The sequence below is a fragment of the Macaca fascicularis genome, chromosome 11 (genome assembly GCF_037993035.2).
Source record: "Macaca fascicularis isolate 582-1 chromosome 11, T2T-MFA8v1.1".
Classification (NCBI taxonomy): domain Eukaryota; kingdom Metazoa; phylum Chordata; class Mammalia; order Primates; family Cercopithecidae; genus Macaca; species Macaca fascicularis.
Window position 1 is genome coordinate 32,552,072 of NC_088385.1, and position 16,039 is coordinate 32,568,110.

The following is a 16,039-nucleotide window of genomic DNA, read 5'->3' on the forward strand; positions in this document are numbered from 1 at the left end:
AATGCCTGGTGTTTGAAGTGAATTCAGTTAGATCCCAAAAGATAAAATAAATTGCTGAATGAGGAGCCCCCGCAGTAATGACATAACGGTGTGAAAGTCCCTTACCTGGAACCCAACATTGGTGAATCTAAGCTTTAAGAAATCACCCTGAATCTGGAGTTAGGAGTATATTTAAAATATCTAAAAAGATGGAGAGTGAATTCTCCAAATTACAGACAAGTGAGCTTGAGATAAAATGCTAACAAAAGCTTCTAGCATATCCTACATGTGATCATAGAGAAAAGAATCTCTGATTCTGGGAGATAATATGGGTTCACAAAAAGGGGGTTCACTGATTAGCCTCATAATTTAATAGAAAAGGCGATGTGATGGATGCATCACATCTTTATTTTAACAAAGGCATTTATCAAAATCTCTCAAAATCTCCCTGCAAACAAGATAGCCTAAGATAGATTTGTAGCAAACACCAAGAGCAGTGAATAATAAATCAATGTCTCCTTGGACTAAGATCTCCAGTGTATGCCACAGGGTTCTGATATTACCTCTGTATTTTCCAATATTTTTATCAAAGTTTTAATGAAACTATACAGTGTATACTTATCAAGATACAAAATGCCTTTATCTGGAAAGGAAAGTTAATGTACCAGAAGAACTAACTGACATTCACAAAGAGTTTAAATGGCTGAAATTGTTAACTAACTCTAACAGGATTAGACAGAACAATGGTAAGAGTAAAGGCTCACATGGGGATATAAAAGAACAAAATACTTGCAATCTAGATTAAACCGTACATAGGTTACTGCTCTGGGGCTTTTATTTGCCTTCAACACAGAGTTAACGTGTGTCGGTTATCAAAACAGACCAAACCAGACAGACAGGGAACTGCACAAGTCAAATAATTTTTCATTTCAATTCACACAATTAGGTATTTATTAAGTACATACTACATGTCAGATATGATTCAGGGCCCAGAGATACAAAGAGAAGTAAGATGTGGCATCTGTTCCCAAAGAGTTAATAGCAGAGTAGGGGCAGGCAAGGTAATTAAACAGCTAATTCAATGTTAAAGAATTCTGGCAGTGGAAGAACTTACCAGGTGCAGAGATGGGGAAGAGGGAGGTATTCTACCTGAGGATGGGAGAGGCAACATAGGTGGTATCCAATGTGGGGCAGCAGACCATCAGAGTGCTTTTTAAACACAGAGCACCTTCACAGGAGAACTTCGGGATGCTAAGGGGGTAGGGAAGACCCTCAGAAATGATGCCTCTTGAATGTAGCTTTGAGGAAATGGAAGATGCTCAGCCTAGAGAAAGATGACAGAAATGATGCCAAATTCTCCAGGGGAAAAGGTATTTGCCATATTTATGGCTATATCCACAGTGTCTAGCACAATGCCTCAATCATGATTATCACACATTAAGCATTTGGATGAATGAATAAACATGAATGAATGAATGAATGAAAAGCAATACTAAAGGAATGCACTTATTCTAAGTAGCTCCCTAAGGGGAAACTACAATCCAATAAAGATGTTGCAAACTGGCTTCACAAAGGCTAGGTTTAGCCTGCAGGTTGTTCTGTTTTACTTTCATACCTCTTTTTTATTTACCAGGGTTTTAAAAACAAGTGGCTTCATATAAAAATTTCCAGCTTATCTTAAAATACTAGAAGACCTGACAACTCTGGGCCTACATGGCTGCATGGAAATATCTGTGTGCCCATCTCGAGAGGACAAGGGCGCACAATTTGCTGTAGTCTCTACCAATTCCTATCATATTTCTAACCTGAAGGCATTCATTTATCATTACACGCACAATTTTTTTTGTACAGTAAAGACGAAAGTGAAATATTTCTTGAGCCTACATGACTATCACACGTGGGCAATAAGACAGTCAAAATGACTCCTTGAAGAAAAATGGAAGAAAGCATATTTCTGGAAGAGGAGAATATTCCCATGTGCCTAAAATGCAAAGTATTACAACATAACCTCACATCCAGCTCACTTCACTCACTCTAAGATCAGCCTGACCCTTTAGCATTTCAATTTTCAACTTTTTATATGCAAAGTACTGAGAAGCAGGCTTCAGCTCAAAGTAGGAAGTAACACTGAAGCTAGTACACATTTAAACATCTAAAATTATATCAGGTGCTTGGATAATCAGAAATGTCCACAAAGAAGTATAATGACAACTCACAAGAAATACCATCTAAAATGAACATCTCAGGATCTATACCACCCTGAATGTACCCCTATGAAAGTACTTAACCAATTTTTTAAAAAAACTCATTAACTATATTCCTCAAACATTTTTCATACACTATAGGAAACTAATTTCTTTTTGTCATTGTATCATCTCACTCAGCACACAACAGATTCTAAATGAAAATTTACTGAGCTTACATTAAGTTGCAGTTGGAAAAGATCACCTTTCCCTTTGACTTTAAGAATCTCTAACTTTATTTGGTGTAGCCTTCATTCTTCATTTAAAACTAAGCCAAGCAGTAGGAAATAAAATAATTTTTTTTTCTGAAATAATCTTAATAGCCATCGCTCACTATATGAAAACCTTCCAGAGTTTGGTAAATATGAATCCAAATCGCCCCTTCTCCATCTGAACTCCCCCTGCCTTTCTGTAAAACTTCCCAGAAAGGTAAGGCCATGAGTTCTCAGATAAGCTAGTTTGCAGCACTGCCATATCCCTTTCCAGGAAAGGGCATAGGGTCACACAATCTGGCACCAAAGGGGTTGTGGGGTGGAGAGAAAGGGAGAAGAAAGAGCTGTTGGCTGCCCTCTGCCTCCTCACTCACACAGCCTGGAGCTTAAGATAAACCCCATCACTGTCTCTTAAGTTTCTTCTTTGACAATAGCTCTGGTTTAGGAAAAAAACAAAACTAAACAAAACAAAACAGTAACAGTCTGTATTTGTGAAATAGAGACACACAGTAGGGAATATACTAGAGTCTTCCTCAAAAGAACCCCAACTCCGTGTCAATCAAATGGCTCTACCTCAAGGAACTGGCATAGGTCTGTAAACTGGGTAAGACATCATGACTCTCCATGTGGTGACCCAAGCCTGATTCCTGGCCCTGAACCCGGAGTTTTTCTGGAATAAATTTTAGCAAAATTTTAGAGGGCTGCCCATCTACTTCATTCCTAGGGACAACATGATTAATTGGCCACCACCAATGATTGTTGCAGGTCAAAACATTCTGATTATCACTGTGTCCCAGAGGCCCATCATGATCAAGGCACTCACCTTGTCTTTGGCAGCTAAGCTCTGCCACTTGGTCTTTGGTACTCCAGGATCCCAACACCCCATGAATTCAGAAAGTTCACCTCAATGGCAGCATCTCCTACATCACACCTGGCCTACAGAAGAGATCCACCAAAGAGCTTCTCGAAGTTGCAGGTGCTCCTTCACCAATGTAATTCTCAATGCCTCAGAAAAGGGAAAGTCATCTGGCCCTAGCTGGGAGTACAATGGAGGCATGAGAGGGTGTGTGTGCAGTTTGCATGTGATGAACGCATGCCGGCATTCCTATCTCAATGAGCCTTTGCGTTCCTTTCTCTACATTATGCCAGGGAGATTTTGGCATCTCAACCTCATTAAACATGGGCCCCCATGAGTCCCAGTGGTTCTCAAGCATCTTAATCATCTGGTGTGGTAGCTACAATTATTGATTCTCTGATCCCATCCCAAGGTATTCCAAGGCAGTAGATCTAAATTAGGGCCCAGAGATCTGCCCCAAGCAAACCAAGTGGTTCAAAGTCAGGTGATAACTCAGAACAGTGAGAGACAGGTCTCAAAGCTTAAGGAAAGGCTGCTAGGATTGCCCAGCTTTCCAGAAAAGCACAGATTTTTCACAGTATTCTTTTCCAAAGAAATACAAACCAGGGAAAATAAAAAATTAAAAGTACCCCTTTATTATCTGTTTCTGGTGTCTCCAGTGATGGGTTCTCCAACACTTTCCGCATGGGTTTCCACAGCCCAGTACAAAGCACACAGCACATTCTCCTGTCTTCCTCTATTACTGTTCATCTTTCTTTTTCCCAACCTCTCACCATCATTACAGATCTCAAATGCTTATGAGAGGTTTCCATAGTCTTCTTAGATCATTCAACCAATAAATAACAACATCTGGTTCTTCTCATTTTTCCTCTAAGGCAAATCCCCTTGGCCCTCAATCATTTTGGTTGCTCTTCTTCTGCATTCCCTTCAGAACCAGGAATAAATCAGCAAATCATCATTGCTTAATATATCTGAAGTACAAAACGATGTAGTTCCCAGGCACCAATGCAAACAACAGTCCAGAGGGGAGATTGACACTCTGCAGCCAAGGCAAAATTCATGGCTTTCATTTGAGTTCAATGCATCACATCCTTATCTGGCTATGAGGAATCTGCCACATGGGAAAGCTGCCCCATGGGAATGGAGGTTATTGTCACTGTTATATTAGTACTAGAGTAATAATACAGTTATTAGAGTAATAACTGTACAAAAGAAAGGGTAAGAAAACTGAAGGCAGGAAGATCAGTAAATATATCTGGAAGGTAGCAAGTCCCAGAAGAAAATCCTCAGAAAGACAGTCAGCAAATAATAAAAATTAGGACAGACCAAGGCCAAATATTTTAGTTTTAACTGAGCTGTCAACTTTTAGCATTTTTTTAAAAAATGTGTGTTTGGTGTTTGGTGGAGTGCCTGGGTGTAATGCAGTTCTGACTTCAATTTCCCAAAATTAACACAGACTCCCAGTTGAGGGCAAAGTCATCCACAAAACTCCTCACACTTCAGAAATCAGCCACAAGTTCCTCGAGCTACTGGTACTTCTGACTAACTGACTACATAATCAGGGCCTCCCACAACTCTCTTAGGTTTGATCATACATTAGAACAACTCACAGAAATTGAGAAACCCCTATACTTATGGTTATAGTTTTCTTATAAAGGTTACAAGTCAGGACCAATCAAAGGGAGAAATCTATGGGTCAAGGTCCAGGAGGGTCCTGAGCATAAATGTTCTGTTTCTACAGGATGCTTCACCCTCCCAGAACATCAAGGTATGATTACCTACCAGTGAAGTTCAAGCAAACTTCAGTGTCCAGAGTTTTTATTGGGGGTTCCAGTATGTAGGCATGATTGATTGAATCACTGACCACGTAACAATTCAATTTTCAGTCCCTCTTCCCTCCTAGGAGGTTGGGATATAGGAGTGATATCACATGCCTCACAGTCCCAACCCTCTAATCATATAATTGGTCTTTACACCACAGCCAGCCCTCATCCTGTAACCATCTAGGAGCCCACCATGAGTCAGCTCCTCCTTAGCATAAACAGGTGTGATCCCAGGAGTCCATCATGAATAATAAGGAAACTCCTCTCACTTGGGAAATTCCAAGGGATCAGAAGCTTCCTCCCAAGAATCCAGCATGAAGATCAGAAAAATTCACTGTCATGTTAGTTTCTCTGATAAAATATTTTCAAGTTCTTGTACTCCCTTTGATCCAACAAGGCCATTCCTCACAGAAAGCACAGGCATGGATGAATCTTAGGACCCTGAGATCGGAGTGTAGTGAGAACCTCCTATAATTCTGGGTTTTGAAGGCACAGCTGCTGTTTCTCGCCTTGAACTTTGCAGCAAGCATCCACCAACCATTTGTGCTGCAATCTGCCACCTAAGAAGAGTGAGATCCAAAAGTGCTACAGATCCTCATTGTCTACATAGAGTTACAGTCCCAGCAAGTTACAATAGAAATTCAAAGTCATCCCTTTCAGAATCTCTCAGTAAAAGGAACCTACTGGTATTCTCTGTATATATCTGAGGAAATTCCTAGTCTGCCTCCACTTTTCTCTTTGAGAGAGAAAGAACAAAGGTAAATTAGTGAAAAAGTAAACCAAACAAACTTTTCTCTACATTATGATCATGTAGCCTTACCTTAGTATTTACCTGAAAAATTCGAGCATTCACAAAAAGGATTTATTCATTCTTTAAAAAACTAATTTATTTTTAACTGACAAATAGTATTCCATCTTTCAATGATAATTCTTGAGTCCCTACTTTGCAAGCCAGGCTTAGTTCTAGGTGCTAGAGATAAACCTCATGGAACTTACACTGTAGTGAGGGGAGGTAAAAGTCAATAAAAATGATGCTAGATAGCATCATTTAGGGGGATACTAAGCCAAAGCAGGGTAAGGAAATAAGGGTAAAACACAGAGGAGTGTTTGCTACTTTAGATCACCTGGCCACCAGGGAAGGCCTCTGGGATGAAGTGACATTTAAGCAGAAACCAAAGATGGTGAGCACACAAGCCCTGCACAGATCAGAACAAGGGTTCTGGAATGCTGGTGCAGAGAATGAGGTTGAGATTGGTAGAACAGGTGTCAAAGAGGTAGCCAGGGTTCAGATCAAAGAGGACTTCATAGTACAGAGACTATATCTTATTATTTGGGAAAGAAACATTGCCATTATGTGGGCATGATCAGGCATTCCTTACCCCTCTTTTTTTTTTTTTTTTTTTTCCTTCTTTTTTTGTTTTAATGGAGTCTCATTCTGTTTCCAGGCTGGAGCGCAGTGGTGCGATCTCAGCTCACTACAACCTCTGCCTCCCAGGTTCAAGCAATTCTTCTGTCTCAGCCTCCCAAGTAGCTGGGACTACAGGTGCGTGCCCCACCACACCCAGCTACTTTTTGTTTTTTTAGTAGAGATGGGGTTTCACCATGTTGACCAGGATAGTTTTGGTCTCTTGACCTAGTGATCCACCCACCTCAATCTCCCAAAGTGCTGGAATTACAGGCAGGAGCCACCGCACCCGGCCTCCTTACCCCCCTCTTTGAGTTGATGACATACTCAAAGTTAGGAAAAATATGAATGCAGCTCCAAAGACAGACAGAAAAGACACTGGTTGGTAATAATAGACTGCTTTGGAAGGTGACTTCCAAGCCTTCATTCAGGGACTCACCTATAAAAACTCTCATGAGTCCAAAAATACATTCCTCTCACTTTCCATCCCTCCTACACTACCAGACTGTAGTCTAAAGCATATCCTACTAGATTATAATCACAACCTCCTCCTCTTGGAGCTTCCAAGATAACCTTACAGTGGCATAAAATTTTCAAAGGCAGTTTTTTATTTTTCTTTATAAAATTTTTCTTGCCTCCAATCACATTTGCCCTTGGTATTTCTGTCACTGAACATCCTAGACAATCTAGTCAAACATCGTAGAGAATCTTTACTTGTCACCTATGATAGACTTAGAAAACAAACTTATCAGCCTTGTAGCAACAGGCTGTGTCAAAATGAAATTCCACAGAAGTCAAATGAAAAGGAATAGAACCAAAAGAAACATATCACCATTTCTTTAAGGTTGTGGGCATGGAGGTTAGTTAGTGCTTATTTTCATGGTTGGTATGCTATTTGTAACTAAAAGATGCAAACTGCTGCAAAAACCTTTCAAGATCAAACATTAAAATGCTGCAAATTCCTACAGCTGCACATATTATGATAGTCTATTTTTTAGCTCTGACATTTTAAACCACCCACTTTCACTCTTATGGTTTATATTACCATCAGAAGCTCTTAATAAAATAAAACATTATAGCGAATATAATCTAATAGGCTAAACACACAGGGAGAGAATCAGGAGTTTAAAGTTCTTTAATTTGCTGAGTTTCCCCATCTTTAACATTGAAAAATCATTGGTTCTTGCTTATTGAAGCAGACTTCCACTTGCTTACTGAATGGAATGGCACTGTGAACAATTCAGCAGTATCTTCTTCCCAAGAGAAGGGGGGTATAAAATTAAAAAGCTAAGTTTATTTGAAACCATTCAGGACCATTTTTCAAGGGAGGTATTATGTATATCATAGAGTTTGGTTCTGTGTCAATTCACTGTCTACAGAGTAGCTTAATACATTTCTCTTGATTTCAGGCTTACAAACAAGACATGGCCAGGGAAGGATAAAGAAGCAAAAAAAAAAAAAAAAAAAAAAAAAAGTTACTGTTACAGAGTCACAAATGTTTTGATTCTGTACCACTATGGTCCAAAAATATTCCTGCATACCCTTGGGCATGATCTTATAAAAAGACGGAATCTGAGATTTGATTGGAAACAGAAATTTATTATAATCTAAACTCACTTCAAGGAACACAAAGAGATGGTCATTTGTATCAGTTAGGGTTTCACTAGAAAAGCAGAGCCACCATGAGTGATTCAGAAGAAGGGATGTACTATGGGGATCTGACCTTTTACAATTGCTGGGGCTGGTTAGATGCCTATGTACGTGTGATGCTTCTGTGTCTATAACCCAAGTTGAAAGCCGGCAGGGCGGCAGGGCCATTCTGGAAGAGAGGGTGAATGGACTTGAAGTAGGGTGAAGCAAGGGCAAAATGGAATCCACAAGAATGAACTAAAATACATGTCTGTTTCCCACTGCCTTTAAGGTTCCAACTTTAATAATGCAAGAGGCTTGCAAAAAGACTGGCACTCTTCCCTGCAGAACTGCATACATACCTGCACCATGATTCCAAGTAGCTGAAAGAGGAGATCTGGAGAGCACTGGAGGAGCTGAGGGCCTGGGTGCTTCTGCAAATGAACACCACGTTCACCAACATTTCTGTGACAAACTGCACGAGGCCTGGCAGCAACAAAACCTATGCCAACCTTCTGAATGTGATCTCAGCCACTTCACTTTCATCTTCCAAATCTTGCAGAAATTTTTCTTATGGTCAGTCCTAACCCAGATCATCTTGCAAAGGCAATTCTAAGAAACCTAGTCTCAACTTAGCGAAAGTGACATAGTGCAAAGCCACCATATCTTGGTAAGCTGCTTTCATATTCCACTGTCCCATCCCCTCAAAACTGGTCAAAGTAGATGGTCTGTAACCCATTTCCTCATTTCAAATTTTAGCTCATTTCTTATTTGAAAAAATATATAATTAGCATCGTTACTACCTGAGCAAGCACTTTTATCATTTATTAGTACACAAGCAAGCACCTTTATAGCAAAAAGTATTATGCATCTATAAATTGCATTTATTCTTAAGGAAATTTCTAGCTCTCAGTATGTGTGACATACATTCAGTGAATCAAAAATCAACTTATGTTTTAATAAAAATATGTTTGGAGTTCTGCACTGGGAAAGGTCCTGTGAGGAGAACAAAAAGACAAGCTACAGAGTGGGAGAAAATATTTAGCAATCACATACTCGACAAAGTACATGTATCTAGAATATATAAAGAACTTCAATACTCAACATTAAAAAAAAAAACAAAACCTACAAATAGACAAAAGATACAAAGGCACATTTACCACACTCTTTGGTTTAATATCAGATGTTTAATAACTTCACCCATTAGGGAATGGTAAATTAATGAGGTACATATAGAGGTGTGATGTCATTACATGTCTATCAGAATGGCTACAGTAAAAAACAGCAACAATACAAAGCGCTGGCGGAGATGCACAGAAACTGGATTACTCAGACACTGCTGGTAGGAACATCCGGAAAACAGTGTGGCAACTTCACATAAAGCATATAAACATGCAGCCATCACATGACCCAGCAATTGGACTACTGGGCATTTATCCCAGAGAAATAAAAATTTATGTTTATATATTTTTATTAAAACATAAGTTGATTTTTTATTCACTGAATGTATGTCACACATACTGAGAGCTAGAGATTTCCTTAAGAATAAATGCAATTTATAGATGCATAATACTTTTTGCTATAAAGGTGCTTGCTAGTGTACTAATAAATGATAAAAGTGCTTGCTGAGGTAGTAAAGATACTAATTATATATTTTTTCAAATAAGAAATGAGCTAAAATTTGAAATGAGGAAATGGGTACGTGGATTTGTATAGCAGCTTTATTTGTATTAGCCAAAAGTTGGAAACAACCCAGATGTCCGCAACAGGTGAACAGTTATACAAACTGTGGTATATCTATACAATGGAATACAACTCAGTAATAAAAAGGAACAAACTATGGATACATGCAACAGCCTGAAGATCCAGAGACATGCTGAGTGAAAAAAGCCAATCTCAATAGGTTACATACTACGTGACTCCATTTATACAACAGTATTAAAATGACAAAATGATAAAAATGGAGAAGAGATTCATGGTTGTTATGGATTTGGGTGAGGGGATTATAGATTAGGCAGTTGTTAAAGATTAGGTGTCCATGACTGCGATAAAGAAGTACCAAGGATCCTTGGGATAGAACTGTTCTATATCTTGACTGTGGTGGTACTCTCTGAAATCTACACATATGATAAAGCTGTATAGAACTAAATACACAGTAAAATAATAAAAAAAAAGAAGTACATATAAAATGGGTGAAATCTGACTAAATGCTGTAGATTGCATCAATATCAATTTCCTGGTTGTAATATTATACCATCATAATGCAGGATGTTACCATTGGGGGAAATGGATAGAGTATAAGGAATTTCTATATTATTACTCAAAACTGCATGGGAATGTACAATTATATTTTAAAAAATTTTTTTAAAGGGGTTTGAAATCTCAAAGTTTTTGCTCAAGCATAATTTAAGATACAGTTAAAATTGTTTGCACAGATTTAATGGGCCCTTTGAATTGTGTTTTCACTAATTATCTAAAATGAAAATCATAAAGATACAATCTATGTGAAGTATCTAGGCCAATGCTTGGTTCATAGTGAATAGTTAATAAATGTGGCTTTCTGTCCTTCTTTGTACCATCCTGTAGAGTTGTGTGGGTCTAAAGTCATTGATGTCCTCCAGCTTCATGCTATCACACTAGAAGATGCAGTTTCACCTTAGGTGACTATAAAGAAAGCTGTCCAGTCTTATTTAAATCAATGCATGTGAGCACAGAAAGACTACTTAACATTCTCTTTCTGAAGAGGCAGTTATCTCTTTCCAATTAGTGCTGTGTTGCTCCTCTAGATTTGCAACTCAATCTTCTCAAAAAACAAGTGTATCTTTCACAGGCAGTGGCATATAATATACAGCAAGCTATGCCTCTTAGATACCAAGCTGCTTGTTACAATCAATGATTACCGCAAGAGTCCCTCAGCTCTCTTCCTCCTAAACCCCCCAACTCTCCTTTGCCCTTGTTCTGTCAACCCCTAGCTAATCTTCCTCTTAATCAATGGTCTTACTTCTTTGTCTACTCCCTCCACCCCTCCCTTCTGCTGTCTCCATTATGAAGAAAAATAAAACATTTTAGGTGAGGTGCAGTGGCTCATGCCTACAAGCCCAGCACATTGGGAGGCTGAGGCTTAAAGATCGCTTAGCCAAGGAGTTCAACACCGGCCTACACAACACAGGAAGATCCCATATCTACAAAAAAAAATTTAAAAATATATCTGGGTGCACGGTATGTGCCAGTAGTTCCAGCTACTTGGGAGACTGAGGCAGGAGAATTGCTTATGTGCAGGAGTTTCAGGCTCCAGTGAGGAATAATCGTGCCACTGCACTCCAGGCTGGAGGACAGAGTGAGATCCCATCTCAAAAAAGAAAAAAAGAGAAAAGACAGAGAAAAAAGAAGAAAACCTTCTAGAAAGTCAAGAACTGAAAACCCCCTTCCCTACTCTCCAGCAAGTAGGTACAGGCATTTGACTCTGCCCTTTTTAATTGAAAAACACTCAGACTTTTGACCAGGATGATCTCCATGGCTGTTACAAAGACAGCAAGCACATCTCATGCTGTGAATTTACACACCTTAAATTAACCAACAACCCTGACGGTAATAAATGAAAAAGCAGGTCAATCTAGAAGTGAAACATTTATATTCGTCCAAAGGAGATTTTAAGAAACATCTGGGAAACTGAATAACGAGGTTAGCCGAGGTGATCTTTGAGCAGAAAACCAGAACAACTTTCTAAGAGGACAAATGTCTGTAACATATTGTCTTCAAAGTCAAATATGTAATTTTCTCACTCTCCTTAAAAACATTAAACTTTCAGTGGAAGGCGTAAGTCAAAAACCCATGAATTGTTGCCGATTGCTATGGTTTCCTTTTCTAAGTCATCAGAGACACCTGTCAAGAGGCCTAAGCCTCTCAGCCAGAGCAGGCCTTTCAAGCTGCCAACCCCGTCTCAAATAATCATTACCATAAACACGGGTTCCTATTACACCCGTTGGAAAAAGGCTGAAAACGCCGATAATAGCGCACGAATATTATTTCAACGGTTTTGACCGGCGCATTAAAATAAGCTTAAATGCGGAGCCACATTATAAAGGGTTGAGTCAAGCTCCTGATTGTGTAAGATAGCACTTCCCTCAAATGAGCGCTTCTCTTCTTTCCTCAGAAGCTAGGCTTCTTTTTAAATTAAAGAAAATACTCCACCCCACAAAAACCTGGCATATTCTCGGTTCCCTTTACACTTATTCACACCAGAAACGCTGAATCATGACTCCGAGGTTGTAAAAGAAAAACTATTTCGGCTGGGACCCCAGGGTCCCTGGAGAAGCCTAGGCTCTGCGTTACTTCTCTCTGCATCTTCTGAAGTCTAGATGCAGAGCGGTCTGGCAGATTGGAGAGCCTCGGGGAGCAGCCAAGGGTGCAAGGCGGGGGCTAGGGGCTGGGGAGAGTCTTCAGCTCCCTCTCCTAAACCCACGCAGCCCTGTCAGCTCAAGGCTCCCGCCTCGCCTCATCTCAACGAAACACTTAAGAGGCTGATACACTTCCCACCTGCAAAGCTGCCCAACAGCCTCCGAGAAATTCTCAACTTGGAAGCATAGCCACCACCGCCACCCCTCCGGAACCCTCTAGGTCCGCGCTAGTCCCACTTGGTCACGATCAGGCAGGCGATGGGGTGCGGAGGCGGTTCCACCAGCCCGCTCCCAGCACTGCCTCGAGAGAGAAGCCCGCTGAGAGCGCAGACACTTGAAAAACTCCATCCCAACTCCCCAGCGGGCGCCTCCCGAACCGCCCCGAGAGCCCAGATAAGCCGGGCACTGGATCCCGGAGCACAGTGCCATGCACATCCTGGAGAGGAGGGAGGTGTGGAGGGAAAGGGCGGCAAAAATGAAATGCCCCCAAGTCAGTCCCGCAACTTCTCCCGGACCGAGGGACGGGCGGAGGGTAGAGGAGGCAGCCGCGGCTAGCGCGAGGTGAGAGACTCACTTGAAGGTGAGGACGCAGAGCGGCCGGTAGGACTTGTGGCTGGTGTTCTCGGCCATGCCCTTGCCCCAGAAGTCGTTGGTGAAGATGCTCCAACGGAGCGGGGCGCCTGGCCGAACGTCGGGGTTGTTCACGATCGCCCACACGTCGTCGTGCACGAACTCGCCCTGCAGGGAGCGGCCGTAGCACAGGCAGCTCGCCCCGGCCAGCAGCGCCGCGGCCCCGGCCGGCGCGAGCCCGCAGCCCTGCCGCCGGGAGGGTGCGCGGTCCCCGCCGCCGCCTCGGGCAGAGGTGGTCAGCACCATCGCGCCGCCGCCGCCGCTGCTGCCCTGGCCTCTCCCGGGCGTCTGGCATCCTCCCCTACCGGGGCCCCGGCGGCGCGCGGCGGCTGCCCGGAGGGGAGCTTGGGCATGGTGCTGCGGCAGCTGGACCCGCCGCGAGCGCCCCGCGCTCCGCCGCCTCCTGCGCCGCCGAGTTGGCCCAGCTGCAAATAAACAGCAGTCCCCCCGCCTCCCCCGGCCATCGCCACCTCCTCCGCCCCACTGCGCATGCCCGCTCGCTCTCTCCTCCACCCCCCCAATCCCGGGACGCGGGCCGTTTCCCCCCACAGCCCGGCGCCCTCTGTCCCCGGCCCGCCTCGCGTGCAGGTGGAGCGGGGTTCGCGGCGCGCGGCTGCCCGGGAGTTGCGGAGAAGGGCACCCCGGGGTCCCACTTGCGGTGCCGGGCTGTGCTCACCCCCACGCCCCCGCCCCCATCCTTCTCCCCCGAACGGGGCTGGGGAGGGGCACATCTGGCGGACCCCTCCCGGGGCAAGTAGGCGGGTTTAGCAGGTGCGCAGCCTGGAACCCCCACACCCACCTTCCAGGGAGAAAAGTGCCGCTGCTTCCCGGGAAGTTCCCGGCTTTTCAGCACCCGGGACGACAGCAGCGGTGCCCGGGGAGACGCTCTCCACCCGCCCTGTGCTCGCGTCCAGTCGCCGGCTGAGTGTTCTTCTGCCCGGGCTTTCTCTCACCCGCCCGGCGCCGCGTCCCGCAGACCCAGCCTCCTACGGAGGAACCCGCGGGGACAGGGAGCACCTTCACCAAAGCCAGCAGAAGGGGTCTCCCTGGACAAGGACCTGCTCGCCCTGCCCGGGTGTGTTCAGAGGCGCCACCAGCTCTTTAACTTACCGCCCATTTCTTCGCCCGCACTTACGAAAAGTACCAGGTTCGAGTTTTGGTTTGGGCCTGGGAGCCGAATTGGCTTCTGAAACGTTTTTTATTTTATTGTTAGCTTAAACTCAAGATAATTTGGGAGATGCCAAGCAAAAAGCAAACTACTTTTTCTATCTAACTGGATCACTTGGGTCTCATTATTTCCTGGGCTGTGGGCGTGTTTGAACTGTTCCTGCTAATTCAGTAAAGGGCAGCGAAGAAGGTGGGGATGAGGGGATGGGAGGGGAGATTTGTATTAGGGCCTCTGGCTTTGGTTCCTAAACTTCCTATCTTTCTGAAAGATTGTTTTCTTTTTAAAAATACTAATTATAATAATGTATCCAGAGTGATGATTACTAGAATTTCTCCAGGTCTGAAAGTTCTATTTGTTCTTTCAGGCACCTTGTAAATTTCCATTGCTGTGTTAGAAATTACCAGGAATTTGACACATCCAAATAGAAAAACTGAAAATAAGAAGTCACCCTTTTATTCTCATCCTCCCCAGATCCTTAAAAAGCTCACCGACTGAAAAAATGAAATCCAGAAATTGTTCCTCTGCTATGAGTATTTGTGTGACTCTTTACTGTAACAAGTTACTTTTTAAAAAATTTTAAGACATCTGAGCAGTTGAAAAGTCAATGAATTAAGATAAACTTATTGTAACTCAAAGTACGTTTCACCCATTTTCACTTTGTTTATTTGGTGACTTCAAATTAGTGACAGAAATGAAACTGGAAATCTTGGACATGGATGTTTTCATTCTTTCATCAAAATCTTTCACCCTTGGTAACCTTAATATCCAGACTTTAATATCTAGACACACTTGACCCTATCTCCCCATAAAACACACTACAGCCTTTCCTCTTCACTTGCCTATTAACTTAATACAAACATATTAAGGAGATTCTTTGTGCTACAATGTGCTAAGTAAAGGACTGGAAGACCCAAAGCTGCTCGTGTGTCTGTGTGTGTGTGTGTGTGTTTAACACCATAAAAGTCTAGCTTTCTAAGTTAACAGCTGATTGAGATAGTGAGGTTATCTTTGCTGGAATCATAGTTGATTTAATAGGTCAATGTCTCAATCCTTACTTATAATTAACAAAGGCTTTCTAGAGAGAACGTCTTAACCCAAAAGGGTGACTCTAGGCCAGGTGCAACGGCTCGCATCTGTAATCCAAGCACTTTGGGCGGCCAAAGCAGGAGAGTTGCTTGAGGCCAGGAGTTCAAGACTGGCCCTGCCTCAAAAAAGAAAAAAAAAAAAAAAAAAGAATGGCCTCTAATAGAAGATTTTTATAGAGAAAGTCTTTTTTCCTTTCTCAAATCATCCTTAAGTCATCCTTGTCCAAGAAAGACCTCTGGCCACCCCCTTCTCGGAGTTGTTTTGTTTTTTAGATGGAAACAGTATCAGAGTGCTCCATGACCATGGAGAGTAGTGCAGGACTCAGGGCTGAGACTCCAAAGAGATCATAAAAAGAAGACATAAAGGAAGCTTCAAAGTGGGATTCCTGATTACAATATCTTTCCTCTAAGTTCAGTGGCATCTTTATTCTATTTAGCTCTCAGATGACAAATTTGAGATTGACTTAAAATAGTGAAATGCTTCAAGTCTTCTCAAGGACAAACAATCAGTAAATATTTTTAAAAATTAGTTCCTTCGGGCCTGGCACAATGGCTCACTCCTGTAATCCCAGAACTTTAGGAGGTTGAGGTGGGCAGATCAGGTCAGGAGAG

General features: G+C 42.5%; 2 protein-coding genes across 10 annotated transcripts in view; one reads left to right on the top strand and one right to left on the bottom strand.

The window, feature by feature from the left end:
- TMTC1 (transmembrane O-mannosyltransferase targeting cadherins 1) overlaps nucleotides 1-14,097 on the bottom strand; it is a 285,851-nt gene extending 271,754 nt beyond the window's left edge. For 5 of the 9 annotated variants that reach the window (XR_012420102.1, XM_005570472.4, XM_005570471.4 and 2 more), the window contains exon 1: nucleotides 13,119-13,581. Coding sequence is in view for 4 of the 9 variants with exons in the window: in XM_005570472.4 (XP_005570529.2) it covers nucleotides 13,119-13,420 (302 nt within the window). In the remaining 5 variants the exon portion in view is untranslated. Of the gene's footprint in view, nucleotides 1-1,093; nucleotides 1,304-13,118; nucleotides 13,582-13,973 lie in introns of those variants that run through there. The other 4 variants (XM_065523950.1, XM_074006516.1, XM_045364937.2 and 1 more) reach the window with 2 other exon arrangements.
- LOC107126618 (uncharacterized) lies at nucleotides 13,526-14,869 on the top strand. The gene is made up of 4 exons (XM_074007689.1): nucleotides 13,526-13,589; nucleotides 13,726-13,832; nucleotides 13,933-14,321; nucleotides 14,707-14,869. Exons 1-4 carry the CDS (start codon nucleotides 13,526-13,528, stop codon nucleotides 14,765-14,767), a joined length of 621 nt encoding a protein of 206 aa, XP_073863790.1. The 3' UTR covers nucleotides 14,768-14,869.
- The last annotated feature ends 1,170 nt before the right edge of the window (nucleotides 14,870-16,039 follow it).